General features: G+C 41.6%; 1 protein-coding gene across 3 annotated transcripts in view; it reads right to left on the bottom strand.

Annotated features, from left to right (window-relative positions):
- The window catches only part of PTPRT (protein tyrosine phosphatase receptor type T), a 468,237-nt gene that overhangs the window by 264,152 nt on the left and 188,273 nt on the right, over nucleotides 1-15,812 (bottom strand). For all 3 annotated transcript variants that reach the window (XM_069033796.1, XM_069033797.1, XM_069033798.1), the window contains 2 exons: nucleotides 8,638-8,909; nucleotides 2,674-2,755 (listed from right to left, as the gene is read on the bottom strand). In XM_069033796.1, coding sequence (XP_068889897.1) covers nucleotides 2,674-2,755; nucleotides 8,638-8,909 — 354 coding nt within the window. The remainder of the gene's footprint in view (nucleotides 1-2,673; nucleotides 2,756-8,637; nucleotides 8,910-15,812) is intronic.

The following is a 15,812-nucleotide window of genomic DNA, read 5'->3' as shown; positions in this document are numbered from 1 at the left end:
TCCTAGACCTTTAGAATAATGCATCATCAATATCAAATCAGCTATTAAATGAAATATTCATTTAACTGACTGTATTGTATCACTGGTTTAGTTTAAGATCACTGATACCAGTGTTTTGCTGACATTAAATTCAGCATTACTTCAAAATTAAGCCAGTGATATGAAAAATGCAGGCACGGATTTTTTTCACAAAGGAACTAGATAGGAGGATTACCTTTCTGATTAAATACCAGACTGAGTTAGGTCTCTATTTATCTTAGAAAAGTATAAACAAGATTACAGCAGTGAATGCAACACTTTTAAGTGAACTAATTTCTTACAGGGCTTCAGAAAAAGTTTGTGCATCATTTGAGAAGTTTTAGTAGGACAAACTGAATAAACTTATGCCTGAAAAGGTCCGTGTTTTCCAACATCTGTACATTTTCAAGTACGATTAGACACTGAAATACATAATTTCAGAGGACATTATAACCTGTCTTCTTCCACTGGAATCAAAACTTCCAAGGGATGTGGGCATCTGTGGCTGTGCATGGCTAAGACTTGATGTACAAGAGTTTGACACATGAGCAGAGAACACGTCCCTACACCGTGTCAAATGGTTTTATCTGCTTCTCTGTTCCATCCAACACACAGCTCACTGACAGTTCCTGAAGGACAGGGACTCTGTACCATCCTGCTTTCTGGGCAGCAGGAATTTGCATCAAGGTTTACTGGAAAACTCCCTCTGGGGGAGATTCAGAACGTTCTACATGGTATTTCAGGATAATTCTAGTATTTCTGCCTGCAGAAATAGTGGGCAGCTATAAGTCAGCTACAAATACAAAGGTGTAGAGTCCCACCACTCCCAAAATTCTGGTCCTTAGGTCTGCCCAGCTTCTGGAGCATGGGTTGTCCTGTGCTGGCAAGGGCTCATGCACACAGAGTCAATGAGCTTTTAGCATAAGGAAAATAGATATTCCAGTGTATTGCTTCACAGGACAAAGAAAAAAAAGAGGTAGCACCAGCAATATATTTATTTTTCTGGATTACTGTGTCATTAGGGGCATTTCACTGTTTCTGCTGGCTTTGGTTTGCCTGTTATGCTGCCATCTGTGAAGGTAAAGCAGAAATGAAGAAATAAGACCAATGATTTCAGCAACCTCCAGGGTCACCAGGAGCTTCATGGTCCCTGTGTTTTGATTTACAACAATTGTAAAACAAATCTTAGAGGCTAAGCTTGTAAAAGGAAAGAGAACACGTGGGTGACATTTACCCTGGTGACTGTCACAGCTGAACAACAAAAGCAGCACTGGGAACCAGAGAGGAGAAGCATTTACAGAGACTGCAGAGAACTGGCAGCCTGTAATGAGCTCTGTGTGCTGGGGGTTGCAAACAGATTAAAAAAAACCCCAACCAACCAACCCTGTTTGAATCATTTTGGTGTTGAGTCACCAAGACTACACTTAATTTTGAGGAAGGACCTGTATATACTTGAAGAAATGGATTCAAAATCAGTTTACTTAATTAAGCAGGGATATAACACAGCATCCTGCCTAACTGCTTTAAATCCCATCATTTTTTTGCAGAGGCTTTGCCCCATGGTTTATTTAGTGGCCTCTTTCCCAGTGAAGGGACCAGCGATCACCCAACACACTGTGGAAGGCACAGATTATTTGGGGACTTGTCTGGATGATGCCAGTTATCAGCAACATCTGGTTAATACAGACTGTAAGTATTTCTTAATGAAGTAAATGCACCCAAAGGCCTGAGCAGTGAGCACATGGTAAATACAAATATAATTTACTTAAGCAGCAATTAAGCATACTGCAGTTATCAGAAATGTCCTGTTAAACTTGAGCAGAACCATGTCTGTCACATTGAATGGCAGATGTTCTTTGACATTCTGATCACAGCAAAACCAGTTGATTTCACTCCATCCATATGATCCATCATTCTTTTTTTGTGAGCAGCTGTCACTGACTTACTGAAACCATGAGCCAGAAAGAGGGCTTGTTAAAAAAAAATCTTTACAAGAAACTGTACATTGCATCCATAAAATATACAAAGTCCTCAAGCCCCACTGAAGGGGTGTAAAGGAACCAAACAAGGTCAGACTCAATGCTTCTTTAAACATGAAAAAAGTAAGTAAAACTCAGCTTATTGTTGTGCCTGCAACAGAAGAAATGTAGCACTAACATTTTTTAACAGTGTAATGGAGCTGCATTAGTTTCTACTCCTGTATAAGTGCAGGGTCTGAATAAGATTTATTTTTAATCTCTTCACAGGCTTTCAGAGCAGGTCTAACGTGTTGAGACCAATCCACCTTTGGAACAGGCCTCTTACCAAGGAAACACTGAAACAATTTGTTTGGTTGTTCTTTTCAGAAGTTGATCACACAGGCTGTTTTGAGATGCCTTTTAGATTGTTTTCTACAGCAATTAGATCAAGAAATAATAAAACCATCAGTTTATTAACAAGTAGAGGAGAGGGAATTCCACTAGCTATAAACTGAGAGCAGCTTTGCCTTTTGCTCAACTTGCAAAGGTAGGTAATTATGCGAGGCTGACTGTCCTTAGGGGTCTTGGAGGAATACAAGACATTTTAGTGCTGACCCAACTGGGTAAGTCACTCCTTCCCACTACAAACTGTGGCCTATAACACACTGGTACAGTCAGAAAAATAAAGAGTGCTCACTGCAGGGATGGGCGAGAACTCTGACTTCATCCACAGCTATGTACCCGGGGTGTCCTTTCAAAGAGACAGATTCAAATATCACCTGAAACACAAAAGAAGAAAAAGATTCTGAAAAAAGAACATTTGCATGAGTAATGTCAGCAGTTGCCACATTCCGATGTTATTCCAATGCCTGAGCCACTGGAGGCATTTAGTTAATAACAAAGGGATACCAGGGCAATGCAGTGTGTGAATGCAACACCAAATCTGTTGGGGATGGAAAACAAAGACTTAGAGCAACATTCAATAGGATTAGAGACAACTCTGTGCATCTCTGATTTGGAGAAGCAAAAAGTGCCCTGGCTATATACACACACCTCCATTCATCTAAGCAGCAGTCCAAGAACATTAAGTGGATAATCATCTGATATCTTGTTCTCAGCAGGCCTTGGAAAATTAGAGAAAGCACTGCACGAGATAGAATTCTCTTCCTGAATCAGTGACCATGCATGGATTCTGCTGGAGAAAACCTTGATTTGCTGTGCAGGCCCTTGCAGTACTAGAAAGTAAATTACAAGCAAAGGATGACACTGGATTCCAGACTGAAATAAGATTTTCTCAGATATAATGGTGTTGTTTCTGCCTCTCCCTGGGTTCCACTAACATGATCTAAGAAGAAATATTCTTAAAAAGCATGTAGAATTTCTCTTCATTAATGGTACATTAACTAACCTTTTCCTTTTTTATTTGTGTACCTGGATTATGAAAGCATTCCAGTAACGTGGGCCTGAAAAGACAGATATTTCATCACAGATGAATAAAAATCTCCTTCTTTCCTATGGGTTTGTAATTTTTACCTGAAAAATTGCCCTGAAGTATCTTATTATAAAAATAGATGGACTATCAAAAAATCAGCAGGAAAAAGAAAAAACAAGCCAAACAACAAAAAGTAAAAATCTGATAGAGATCATTAAAAATAAGTTAATTGTTGGAAAGTGGGGCAGTGGAGGGGAAGGTGGAGATCTCAATCTGGGGATCAACAACAGGACATGGAGAAATGGAGCAAAGCTGAGTCAGGGCAAGCTCAGGTTGGGCATTAGGAAAAGGTTCTTCAGTGGGAGGGAGATCTGTCCCTGCAGTGGCCCCCCAGGAAATGGGCACAGCACCAAGCCTGGCAGAGTTCAGGGAGCATCTGAAGGACACTCTCAGTCATGTGGTTGAGTTTTCAACAGTCCTGTGAGGAAGGAGCAGGGAGTTGGATTTAATGGTCCTTATGGGTCCCTTCCAACTTGAGTCATGCACAAGGAAGAGGAAGTTTAGAGATGTCAAGCCATAATAATAAAAATGCAGACTGATGTTAAATAATCAGTGATGCTACCTCCCAAATTAGTGATTCTCTTCCCAAAGGAGTGAAGTGCTATCCTTTAATACCTTAAAAGAATGAATGGGTGGAGATGTAATGCGTGCTGTCCTCTGCATTTGAAAGGGAAATTCCCAGTCTGACTCCATCTGACTAAAGCAATGTTCACACTGTACTGAACTGCTCATTTTTGCATGAGCAAATAATCAGGTTTCCAAGGACAGAGTTAATTACATGTTCAGCCAGCACAGCTATTGCCATCAGAGCAGTGTCCTGGTGCTGCTACTTGTTCCATAGGAGAAAGTATTCCAGTCATTTCTAACTTCTAAAATTCACTACTAGAACACTGAAGTAACTATTTAAAGCCAGTTTTCAACAGTTCTTTTTGTTCTAAATAAAAGCTGGCATTCCCAGCCTGTCACTGTTCAGCCTTCCCTTTATCTCCTTCATCAGAAGACTTAATACAGTAAAATGTTCAACTGTCCAAATGCTGCCCTGGCTAAATACAGACCCAAAATATCCTTCTGAACTACAGAATTGCTGTTGTTAATTTTTCTTTGTATTTGGGCTTCCAGAACATCGTTTCTACTCGAGTTTCCATGACTTCCTAAGATCACTAAGATCACATTTCAAAGCACAGCCAGATGTGAGATCTCCTGAAAGACATCCATAAGGAAAAAAAGGCATAAAAAACAGGTAGAACAAAAAAAAAAAATAAACAGGTGAAGACAAACTAAGGAAAGCTCATAATATGTAGAAATAAAGTTCTCCTCCAGAGGAGACGGGACAACAATTAGGCTGCCCAAGAAACACCAGGAAGAAGCAAGCCACTAGAAGATAAAATAATCCAAAAAACCATTAGCAAGTGTTTTGTGTTATCAAGGTCCTTGATAGGCTTTTTAGGGACTGTATAAAATAAGAGTATAAAATAGGAGTCTTTAGTATGGAAATTATAATTACTTTAGCAATTAAATAACATTCATGATAAAAATTACATTTACTGGGAAGGTCATGCAAGGCTCTACTGCAGCTCCCTTCAGACCTGAATTCAAATGCAACATTACAGCTACAAAAATCTTATTTTAGTTTTGCATTTGTGAAAAGTCATAAGCCACAACAAAGTAATTCTCAATTATCTGCAAGTCAAGAACTCAAAAAGTTCTCCAGGGCATTGGCATCAGCTGTGAGTGGGTGGCAGAAGGAAGCACCAGTATATGGAGAATTGCCTTTGGTTAATTACCAACACGTACAGGGTCTTTAATACAGCCCAATACAATTAATCCAGTACCAACCAACTCAGCTTCTAAAAAATCCCTGTCCACTGGTGCAGAATCCACTGAGTAGAGGAATCCTTTCAACTCAAGCAATATTTTTTGACTGTTTTATTCTTTTCTGCTCTACACTCAGATATTCCTGCCCTTTCCCAGGTCAAACTTACACATTATTGTCTTTTTGTGTGTTCTGAAGCATTTCATCCCTGTCAAAATGAGAAGCACAGAAGCACCCAGGCTTTCCTGAAAACAGGGAATTGAGACCCAGTGTGAGGAAAAGGCAGGAATTAATGTTTTTGGGGCCCATTTCTGCAAATCTCACACTCAGTATCACTCGTGTCCTTTTAAATTCAGTTGGAAACGCAGCACAATGGTTCAGACATGCAATGCTTTGCTATTAACAATGCTTGGCATTTAAAGTACTTTTCAGAAATTAATATAGTTGACAAAATACAAAGCTTCACTCTCAAAAAAAAACCCCCACATTCTTAAATGCTCCTGAGACCTGCAAATACAAAGTCACTTCATGTTTCCCTCCTGATAAACGAGCCCCTCTGCAGCGCTGTGATTTACCAACAATGTCTGTGTTAGCAGCGTAGCCCAGCTCATCTGCAGCGCTACAACAGTTTTCTCCCGGCATGGATCAATAACATTCCTTGCTATACATCAAAAAAACACCCTCCTGGCAGACTCCAGTGGTGCCCTTGGTGCATTCTGGGACTGAGTTCATCCTTATGGCAAGCAGTAATTCAAGATTACACGTATTACCTTTCTCCAAGAACCATTAGAGCTTTTTCTCGCTACGCTGAAAAACATTTGCAGGCTGGGAATTCAAGTACAAGTAACTCCAGGGTAGACATGATAAATCTCCCCACACTTCTATCTCAGCTAAGTGCTTTTGCAGCCAGGTGACTCCTATAACCCTGGCACAGAACTGCCAGACCTAAAACATGACCTCTGACAACTGGTTTGGGTACTGGTTTTCCACTAGCCACATCTCCAAAGTTCAAAGTACTTGTCAAAGCCCCAGACCAGGACAGAGAGCTTCAGATTTTTTTTGACTGGCTGAATTTTTGATGCACATCCCAATCCAGGATGGTGTGGTTTCTGTGAATTAGGATTATAATCGACGTTTTGCTTGATGTAGATTTCAATATTTAGGGAAAATGTTGCTTTTACCCAGTCTTTTCAAAATACAGAACACACTGTCAGGCCTCTTGTGTAAAAAGAGTTCTCCAGGAATATAATTTTGATTTAAAGCTGACAAATAAATGACAAATGTGAGGGTGGGCAGGCCCTGGCACAGGGTGCCCAGAGAAGCTGTGGCTGCCCCTGGATCCCTGGAAGTGTCCAAGGCCAGGCTGGATGGGGCTTGGAGCAGCCTGGGCTAGTGGAAGGTGTCCCTGCCCACGGCAAGGTGTGGGATGAGATGATTTTTCGGGGTCCCTTCCAACCTAAGCCATCCTAGGATTTTACTAAAAAACACTCCAATGGCTCATTCTAGATCGTGAGTGTGAACCAAGTCTCTCCTCAGGCAGCAGCACACCCAAGTTTTGTCATCCTCCCACCTCTGGAGTTATTTAGCCAGAAGTGTCACTTTAGGCTGCCAAATACCAATAATTTTTTCTCTTCATTTTTTTCAAGCTTCAAGCTCTCTTTTTTCTATTTTTTTTTAAACCTTGCTTAAATGTAGAAATTCACAGGACTGCAAACCAGCAACAAGGTGATTTATAAAACCAGAGACTGAGATCAGTCTACTAGACCCCCATAATACTAGGACAGATCTCAAATTTTAAAAGCCATGCTTAAGGAACAAATATACAAGTATGACAAGAGGGAAACATCACTCTCACTCATCACAAAGTTAATAAGAAGCCCCTTGCATTTTCTAGGAGGGAACTGCTCCTGGGCAGGTATTGCTGCCTTCTAATCAATTCATTTTTGTGCTGCAGTGGAAAATTCTTGTTTGATTTAAAGGATTTTTCTTTTGCCCAGGAAAAGCAAACTTGACCTGCCAAAGCACTTGTAAAAGACCTAAGTGAGGCTCAGGAAGCCTCCTATTGATATATCAGAGAGCAGGATCCCTCTTAGTGTGAGATCAGACTGCCTTTTGCAGGTTTTTCAAGCACTGATTTTTCAAGCAAAGATCATTTCTGTTATCTCTGTGGAGCACCTGCTATGAAGAAAATTCTGGTTGATGCCCAGGATCACGTTAATATGAATGGAGTAGGAGCACTCCAGTGTGCCTTCAGAACAGTCACAAGTTGTTCATTGCCCTTAAAACACCACTTTCCACACATTTGCATCTCTTTATCCTTCCCTCTCGCCTGCCTGGTGCACTCTGTGGATTCTTCTAGTATCCACAACTCTTTCAGAGGCAGAACATTAAAGCATCCTCCTTCAGCTCAGATTTTACAGACCTCCTACCCAGTTATAAGAAGCAAGAAAAAGAGAAGCTTTCCTACCTGCTGTTTTTTATTCACAGGCTATTTGCTGCCTTTTCATGGCCCATTCTATCCTGGTCCCTATCTCACTCATGACTTTTGTTAGTATCACATGGACATCAAATCTCCTGCAAGGTTTAGGATGCAATTACCTCCTAGGGTTTTTTTTTTGGTGTGTGTCTTGAATATAAAACAAGACAAAAGTATTCCTTCAACACAAAAAGTAGTGTGAGTCCATTGTGTGAAAATTATCTAATTGAAATTATAACAATGGCTACAAAGTTGCCACATGAAGTGTGGACAACTAACAAGTAGGTGTAGAACTAATATAATCAAAAATACAGCAGCCATTACATTCCTCAGCTCTGCCCTTGTTTATAAAAAAAAAAATCTTCTAACTGAATAAATACAGCTGTGCTAGAAAGTGGAGGAACTGAGGATCTGGTGAAGAATATACACATCTGACACCACGGTGCAAGAATTTATTAGTACCTTATGTCCTTACACCCCTCATGTAGGCACAAGATGGAAAGCCAAGTCAATAAATGTTCCTTCTTATGGAACCAACCAAGGTTCAAGAATAATCCAGGCAAATTTGTGCTGAGTACAGCTACACATCCAGAAACTCTGTTGTGTTTGCAGTTGCACAGTGCCACGGGAAGTGCCAATACAAGTGACAATTTCATCATGAATGAGTGGGTCATGTCAATAATTGACTCCCATCCATCACTCTGTGGCCTGTCAACAACTACAGAAAAAAGGTGAGGAGGGAAGGAATATGTCAAGTTCCTATATAACCACTAGAGGTGAATTTATTCTGAGAGGAAAACTCAGGGAGGGAGGTGTCGATTTTCAAAACTAAAGACATCCAAAGGAGAGAGAGAGAGGGAAAAACATTACAAACCCCTACCTGATAAAAATGTGGCCAGAAGGTGCTGATGGCCAGCTCTGCCTTCACCCACCCTTCGGTCACCACTCCCGAGACGTTCCAGATGGGATTGCCCTGGGGCCCCCCGTTGACCTTCACGTAGACGTTGAGGGAGCCGGGGCTGGAGCGGTCCCTGCTGGACAGGTAATAGTGGAAGTCGATGCAGTGAGTGTCATTTTCCTTCAGCGTGGGCAGCAGCAGGTGAGCTTTCTGCCCCGATGCTCGCCCAGAGCTGTTCACCATCATGAAGGAGCCTGCAGAGCAAAGAAAGAAGAGAAGAAAGGGTGGGTTTGCTTGGATTTTTGGTATAAACAGCTCCGTTTGAAAAGTCAGCGGTTCCCTCACAAGCCCCAAAACAAAACATTCCTCTGAAGGAACCAGCTGTTTGATGCCAGTCGTTAGGTAACAGAGAGAAAGGATATTAAAATTACAGGGTATATATACCAGTAGATTCAGGGCCAGCTAGAACCACTTTAATTAAATAACTTGCAAATCAAAATAAAAATAATGTCTTGCTTGTATTATTTTATCACCTTGTGATCACACAGTTGCTCTAAACAAAAACACATTCCCACTTCAAACAACAACCAGGTTCTCCTGCTGCATACAGTCCCCCAAAGGCATATTCAACACAAGGTAACAAGTGACAGGATGAGTGGAAACAGCCTCAAGTTGCACCAGGGGAGGTTTAGATTGGATATTAGGAAAAATTTCTTCATGGGAAGTGTTGTAAAGCACTGGAACAGACTGTGGAGTCACCATCCCAGGAAGTGTTCAAGAAATGTGTGTATGTGGTGCTTGAGGACGTGGTTTAGTGGTGAGCATGGTGCTGGTGGCTGGGTTGATGGCTGGACTTGATGATCTATAAAGGTCCTTTCCATCACAGTTTTATGATTCAACACAAAAACAACAGACCAAGCTCTCAGCTGATATTTGCCCCCAACACCCTTCATCCCAATCCATACCCGTGAACCCTGGCACTCAAAACTTTTGAAGGTCACCTTAAGAAAACCCCAATTTTCAGAGCCCAAACAACTGAGGCTTGTTGACAGAACAGCAACATCTTGACTCATAATAACGCAACAGGACAATAATTCTTGTGGGAGGGAAGGGTAGGCTGAATTTCGGGAGGGAAATGTATACTGACGCAATTTATGAGTTTGTTAACCTGGAAGTCTGCATCATATTAACCGTGGCACTTGATGTTGAACTCGCATTTGGATTCATCAGGCAGTTATTTTATAGCACATTGTGTCTCCACTCATCTCCTCACAGATCCATCACGGTGACGAACGCCAGCAGTAAGAGAGAACATGATGAGAGTTACTCGATTCAATTCTGCTGAAACGATCTCCTTTATGTGGGTGCAGATACTCACACTCAGAAAGAGCTAAAGAAAACACCAGGACTGGGGCAGGGGGAATCTGTGTGTCAGCAGCCAGGCATGACGATTTTTAATCAAACACAGCCCTCTTGACACTCCTGGCTCTGATGCTGCTGCGAAGCCATGCTACAAATGTGTTTGTCTGCTGGCCTCTTGCAGTTCACAGAAGACTGAGTTTGAAAAGCCCTGCCTCACTTCTGACCTATTGACTTTCCCTCTTCCTCACCACAGCAGGTGATTCAGATGAGCCAGGCAAACATTTGGATCAATTCAGTGCAGTGAACAGTCACATATTATAAATTTACAGCAGCTACAAACAACTTTCACAAAAATGGGGTTTTTTCTCTGTGTTTATATGATCTATAGATATGCATTTTGTAAAAGATTGACAGGAGGAAGTCAATCTTTCAAAAAAAAAAAAAAAGGTTACATATTCTAAAGACCTTGGAAAATTCAAGTGCAGTGCAAGCACATCTGGGGAAGAGGAAGGGACTCTAAGAAAATTTATAGGCAAGATGGCCTCTGGCAATGCTACCTTTCTGTGGAAATGAAGGAAAAACAAAAACCAAAATGGTCCCAAATCAAGGAATTCCAGATTCACAGCAAGGACTTGGAGAAACGTTAGTGCTGAATCCAAACTTTCCAGTTTCTCTCTAAAAATCAGGATCCTGAAAAATGTCCATTGCTGATGTAACTCTGTTCACAGTCAACCATGCAATCCCCTTCTTCAGCATGTAACATATACACACTACTCTTAAAAATCTACTCATATAAACTAAACTTTTGAGAAACTGAAATTTGGGGGTTGTTTCTACTACCTGAGAAAATCTATTATCAGAAGGCACAGTTGCCAGCAGGCTTGGAGAGGCAGCGCAGCTGGAAACCTGACACAGCCAGGTGTGGGAAGGCTGATTATGACACCCAGTTCCATGAGGGCTGGGGCCCCTCTGCCCTGCAGCCAGGCTGGGAGAGCTGGGGGCATTCACCTGGAGAAGAGACGGCTCTACGGAGATCTTAGAGCTCCTTCCAGGGCCTAAAGTGGTTCCAGAAGAGCTGGAGAGGGACGTGGGACATGGGTCTGGAGTGACAGGACAAGAGCAAATGGCTTTAAGCTGAAGGAGTGTAGATTTAGATAGGATATTGGGAAGGAATTGTTCCCTGTGAAGGTGGGCAGGCCCTGGCACAGGGTGCCCAGAGAAGCTGTGGCTGCCCCTGGAACCCTGGAAGTGCCCAAGGCCAGGTTGGATGGGGCTTGGAGCAACCTGGGACAGTGGAAGGTGTCCCTGCCCATGGCAGGGGGTGGCACTGGATGGGCTTTAAGGTCCCTTCCAACCCAAACCATTCTGGGATTCTAAGATCTCTGTCATTACACAGTTGCAAGAGCCACTCTTCTGCAGAGAATTTGGAAGGGAAGGCACTGTAAAACTGCAGAGCAAGGGCAGCATGGTCTGGAGGAGCTCAGCAGCTGCTGTGAAATGCTCTGCCTGAAGCATTTCAGAGCCACCTGAGCACAATGAAGACGAGTTCTCCATTTGCCAGTTCCCACCCTGGAGGAGGCTGGGGCACCCCAGTGAATCCCTCCAAGAGCAGCAGAGCTCCTGTTCCTTCACAAGGTTCTTGACCAAGCACCTCCTACACTGGGGAGGAAGCCAGGAAAAGGGATTTTTACACCGTAATCGACTGCACTGCACCTGGCTCAGCATTCCACTTCTGGGCATGCCTCTCAACTTCTCTCTTTTCAATTTGGGTAATATGTAGATTATCCTGTCCTAAAGGGCTACTCTGAAGCTGTGCTGTGTCTAACACAGTACAGCCCTGAACTGTGCTGGGGGAGGTAAGAGCTTCAATGACACCAGAAGTTAGGGAGTATTTCACTTTTACAGATCCATATATAAAAATAATGAGCTTTCCTCTGGGAGAAAAAACATCAGCTTTTATAAAAAGTTCCAAGCAATAATTACAATTTTATTTTTTGCCACCCACAAAAAAATGAATCACAAGCTATTTGTGGTGACAACAGCCTTTGTGCAACTGCTGACAATTCTGGGGAGGGTGGGGAGCCTGAATCCAGCGACTGACAACACCAACAAGAAGATCCCATCCACCAGAAAGCACTTAGCAAAATAATTAGTCTTAATTGCTAAAGAAATAGCCTTCCAAACAATTGTCATCAATAAATTATTCACAGCTTCCTATTTGTAGTGTATGATTTTTTTATACAATGTGTCTAGAGATACAGGAGGAAATACTATAAGAAACACAACTTTCTCAAGAAAAGTCCTGATGAGAGGAATTATTTTATCACAGTGGAAAAGATGAAAAATTTCCACTTACAGATGCATCTCTGCCAGAGAAAAGAACTCACACCTTGTTTAAAGGAATTTGTTCTCTAGGAGCTCTACCACAGTCTTTTGTTTCCACAGAGCCTTGGGAGTGGCAGCTTCCCCCACAAACCCTTCCCTGGGATACCCCAGGCACAGCCCACCCCACAGGATCCCAGAGAGACACCTCAAGCCTGGCCATCCTAGGGGCTGAAAACTTGTAGTCCCATCAAGACAATCATTGACATCAGGCACACGAACGAAATTCATAAAATATTCATTCTATAAAATTCAGCCGTGAATAAATGATACCCTGTATCCTATAAATTGGCCCCAAATACACAGAGTTTTATTTTTATTTTCACAGTGTGAACTTGAACATGTATCCAGTCCTCCAGAACTTCCACGAGGTTGCTCTGCATGCTCCAAGATCAACAGATGAGCTGCACTGTCCTATTACAAATGTCCACGTCCATGGAACTTGTGTGGGCAAGATTCATCACTGAGGGGTAGGTGAGAGATCATGAAAACAGCTCCCACCAGGAGAAAATAAATGAAAAACAAGCCAGCCTTTTAAAGACAAATGTAGTTTCCCTCATTATCCTTAATAAGAATTGACATACTGTGATTCAGGGTCTCACAGATTCTTTAGGCTGAGCACAGAGCTGAAGCTGATGGGACTTATTCTCAATTTATAGGCCTATATGTGCAAATAAAAGGGACACAATCTGGTCTGCCACCAACAAATTACCTGTCACATTTTCCACTCATACAAAGGACTAAGGAATGAATTAACATGTCACAAATGGAAATTATTGATCAACAGATGACTGAAAGCCACCTGAATGTCTACAGGCAAGAATATGAATAAAACAAAAGGTATCTTGGAGAAACTCTTATTTAGATTGTTGCATATCCAGCTGGGGAAAAAAAGAAACAAAAATATCATTGAGTTTCATTGTTTTGTTTACTTCCTTCCAGAAAGTTCAAAATTCCAAGTCTACAATAAACTGGAAAAAAAAGAATTTTGGGGGGAGAGGGGAAATTATCTATTCTCGGTAAAAGTTCTTTTTTATGTTTATTCAACAGAGAAGTATAAGCTCATTAAAGCAAATTGAGTATAAGGTCAATTAAACATGGTGTTCTTGGATCAACAGGTTGAATTAATTAATATCTCGCTGGTTTTATCCCGAATATGTAAAAATGGATGTCTTGTGCTCAGATCAGTCAGAAGCAAGGAGGATGGGGAGACGGTAAATAAATTCATTTTCAGAAATCCTTTCCAATGGCAGGAACATAAAACGCCACTCTCTCCTAGTTATTGAACATACCACTGAAAATTGGGGAATTAAACCATGAAGTGCTCTCTAGTTGGCCATAAATTTCAATTTTTCCCCTGCTTGGTGGATAATGATGCCTTGATAAGCGTCCTATTATTGATGCATCTGCAACATAGCTCCTCTTCCTGGAGCCGAAACGCCGCTCTGCAGCAGATGGTGGCTATTGTGTTTACACATCAGCACTTTATGTTTGCCTTCTCTCACATCTGCAGTAAAGAGAAGGCCATAACTGAGTTTTTAATGGCTTTGCACATTGTTCATTAAGATTACATGAGTGTGTTCTGACAAATGGCAGCTGAAGGAACGAGGCACCGAGAACCCGCCGGCAGCCCCCAGCCGACCTTGGCTGGTGCTGTCTCACTGCTGACTATGAAGAGCTGCGCCGCTTCAAAAGCCAAATTACAGCAACCATTAAAGACTTGAAAAGAAAGCTGTCAAAATGCTCAGCTGCAAAATGAGGCTTCTGAAACCTTGAAAACCAAACTCAGGTAATACAGTGTTGTTTTAAAGAGCGAACTCTTCCCGACATGAAGAAGCGGGTTTCCAGCAGGTGCACCAGCGTGTTTTTAGACACAGTTTTGTTTATTGCCAAAAAACAACTCTATCTCCATGAAGGTGAGTCTGACACCTGGCCTTGTTAAGGCAGAACAAAGCAACATGGGATAATCTGGGCTGAAGGGGCCTCAGGCCAAGCCCCTGCTCAAAGCAGGATCAAGCCTGAGCTTATCACTGAGTCTTCCACACCTCCCAGGAGGATTGCCCATCCCCTCTGGAAAACCTCTTCCACTGCTTGACTGCCCTCATATTTTTTTCCCTTTTATTCAGTCCAAAACCTCTCATTTCCAGTTAGATCCTTTGTCTCTCGTCCTCCAGGCACCTGCTGTGGTAAAAACTAACTCGGTATTCCTGATAACCTCCTTGTAGGAAGAGATTTGTGAGGCGTGACTTTGCTTTGCAGGAGTGCTCTGACCCTTCCCCAGTGTTCCGTTCCCAGTGGATAGCACTAGGGTCACTTCACTACCTCGTACACTGACCTGGAAGTCCTTTATCACAGGGATGGCTGCAGAGGGACAGATCAAAGCAAAGGGTCTCTCTGAAATACCTTCAAGTCAACCTGAAGGCCATAGAACAGTCTTTGAACACTCTCTATATTAAGTATGACAAAATATGTTTATGGACAATATAACAAAAAGCCCATCTACCTCAACACTTGGTTTCCAGCAGTGGCAAAGCAGCCACTTTAAGCAGAACATGGGAATCAGGTTGCTGTGAAGCAGAATTTACCATTTCAATCTTCTGACAATCAGCAATATAAAGATTTTTTTTTTTTAAGTCAAAAGCTGCATCTATCCCTCTCATTAATTAGCTGCAGAATGATCTTTCTCCCATCGTTTTTGTTGAGTCAGGAGTAAGACTCAACAAGCTCTAGAGTTTAATTATACATTGTGCTGGGGAAAAATAAATATTTCCACTCACTTTAAGCTTCTGTCACATAATTTTTAGTTCCTCTTTTATGAAATTTACGATTACCTACCTGCTCCACACTTCCCACATTTTTACATCCCTATTTGTGTATAACAATGGAACAAGGGTCAGAAATCTCTTTCCCTCACTGATGTACTACAGACAGCAGCATTTGTACAAACCCAGAATTTCTGTATCTCATAACCACATATTTTTTCCAAGTATTAGGGCAAAATCAGACCCATGGGGTTTATTTCTCAAATGTGAGTCATACTGAATTAATCTACCAGTGAAATTAAGTGTTTGATTCACTGATAAATATGAATATAAATGGCAAGTTCAGTATCATTCATGAGGACAATTCATTCACTTGGGAAATTGTTCGATAATAGGGTAGAATTTTTTAAAGAGACAGTCTACTGTCTGTAAAAAGCTTTTCTTCTGGAAATGAATATTATGAAAAAAAATTATTTTGTTGGAGGATTTTTGTAAGAAAAATCTTTTCAGAACAAGACTGATCTCATATTACTTCAAATATTTACTGTAATTATTTAAAGTGTAGGTTGTGACATAAACACCTCCCCAGTCCTCCCTTAGACATGAAGTGTGTGACAAAACTGAGTCTGGTTTGCCCATTTCCAAAAGGCC

The sequence above is a fragment of the Aphelocoma coerulescens genome, chromosome 20, assembly GCF_041296385.1.
Source record: "Aphelocoma coerulescens isolate FSJ_1873_10779 chromosome 20, UR_Acoe_1.0, whole genome shotgun sequence".
Classification (NCBI taxonomy): domain Eukaryota; kingdom Metazoa; phylum Chordata; class Aves; order Passeriformes; family Corvidae; genus Aphelocoma; species Aphelocoma coerulescens.
The sequence above is the reverse complement of the archived record's forward strand: the minus strand, read 5'-3'. Positions and strand labels throughout refer to the sequence as shown.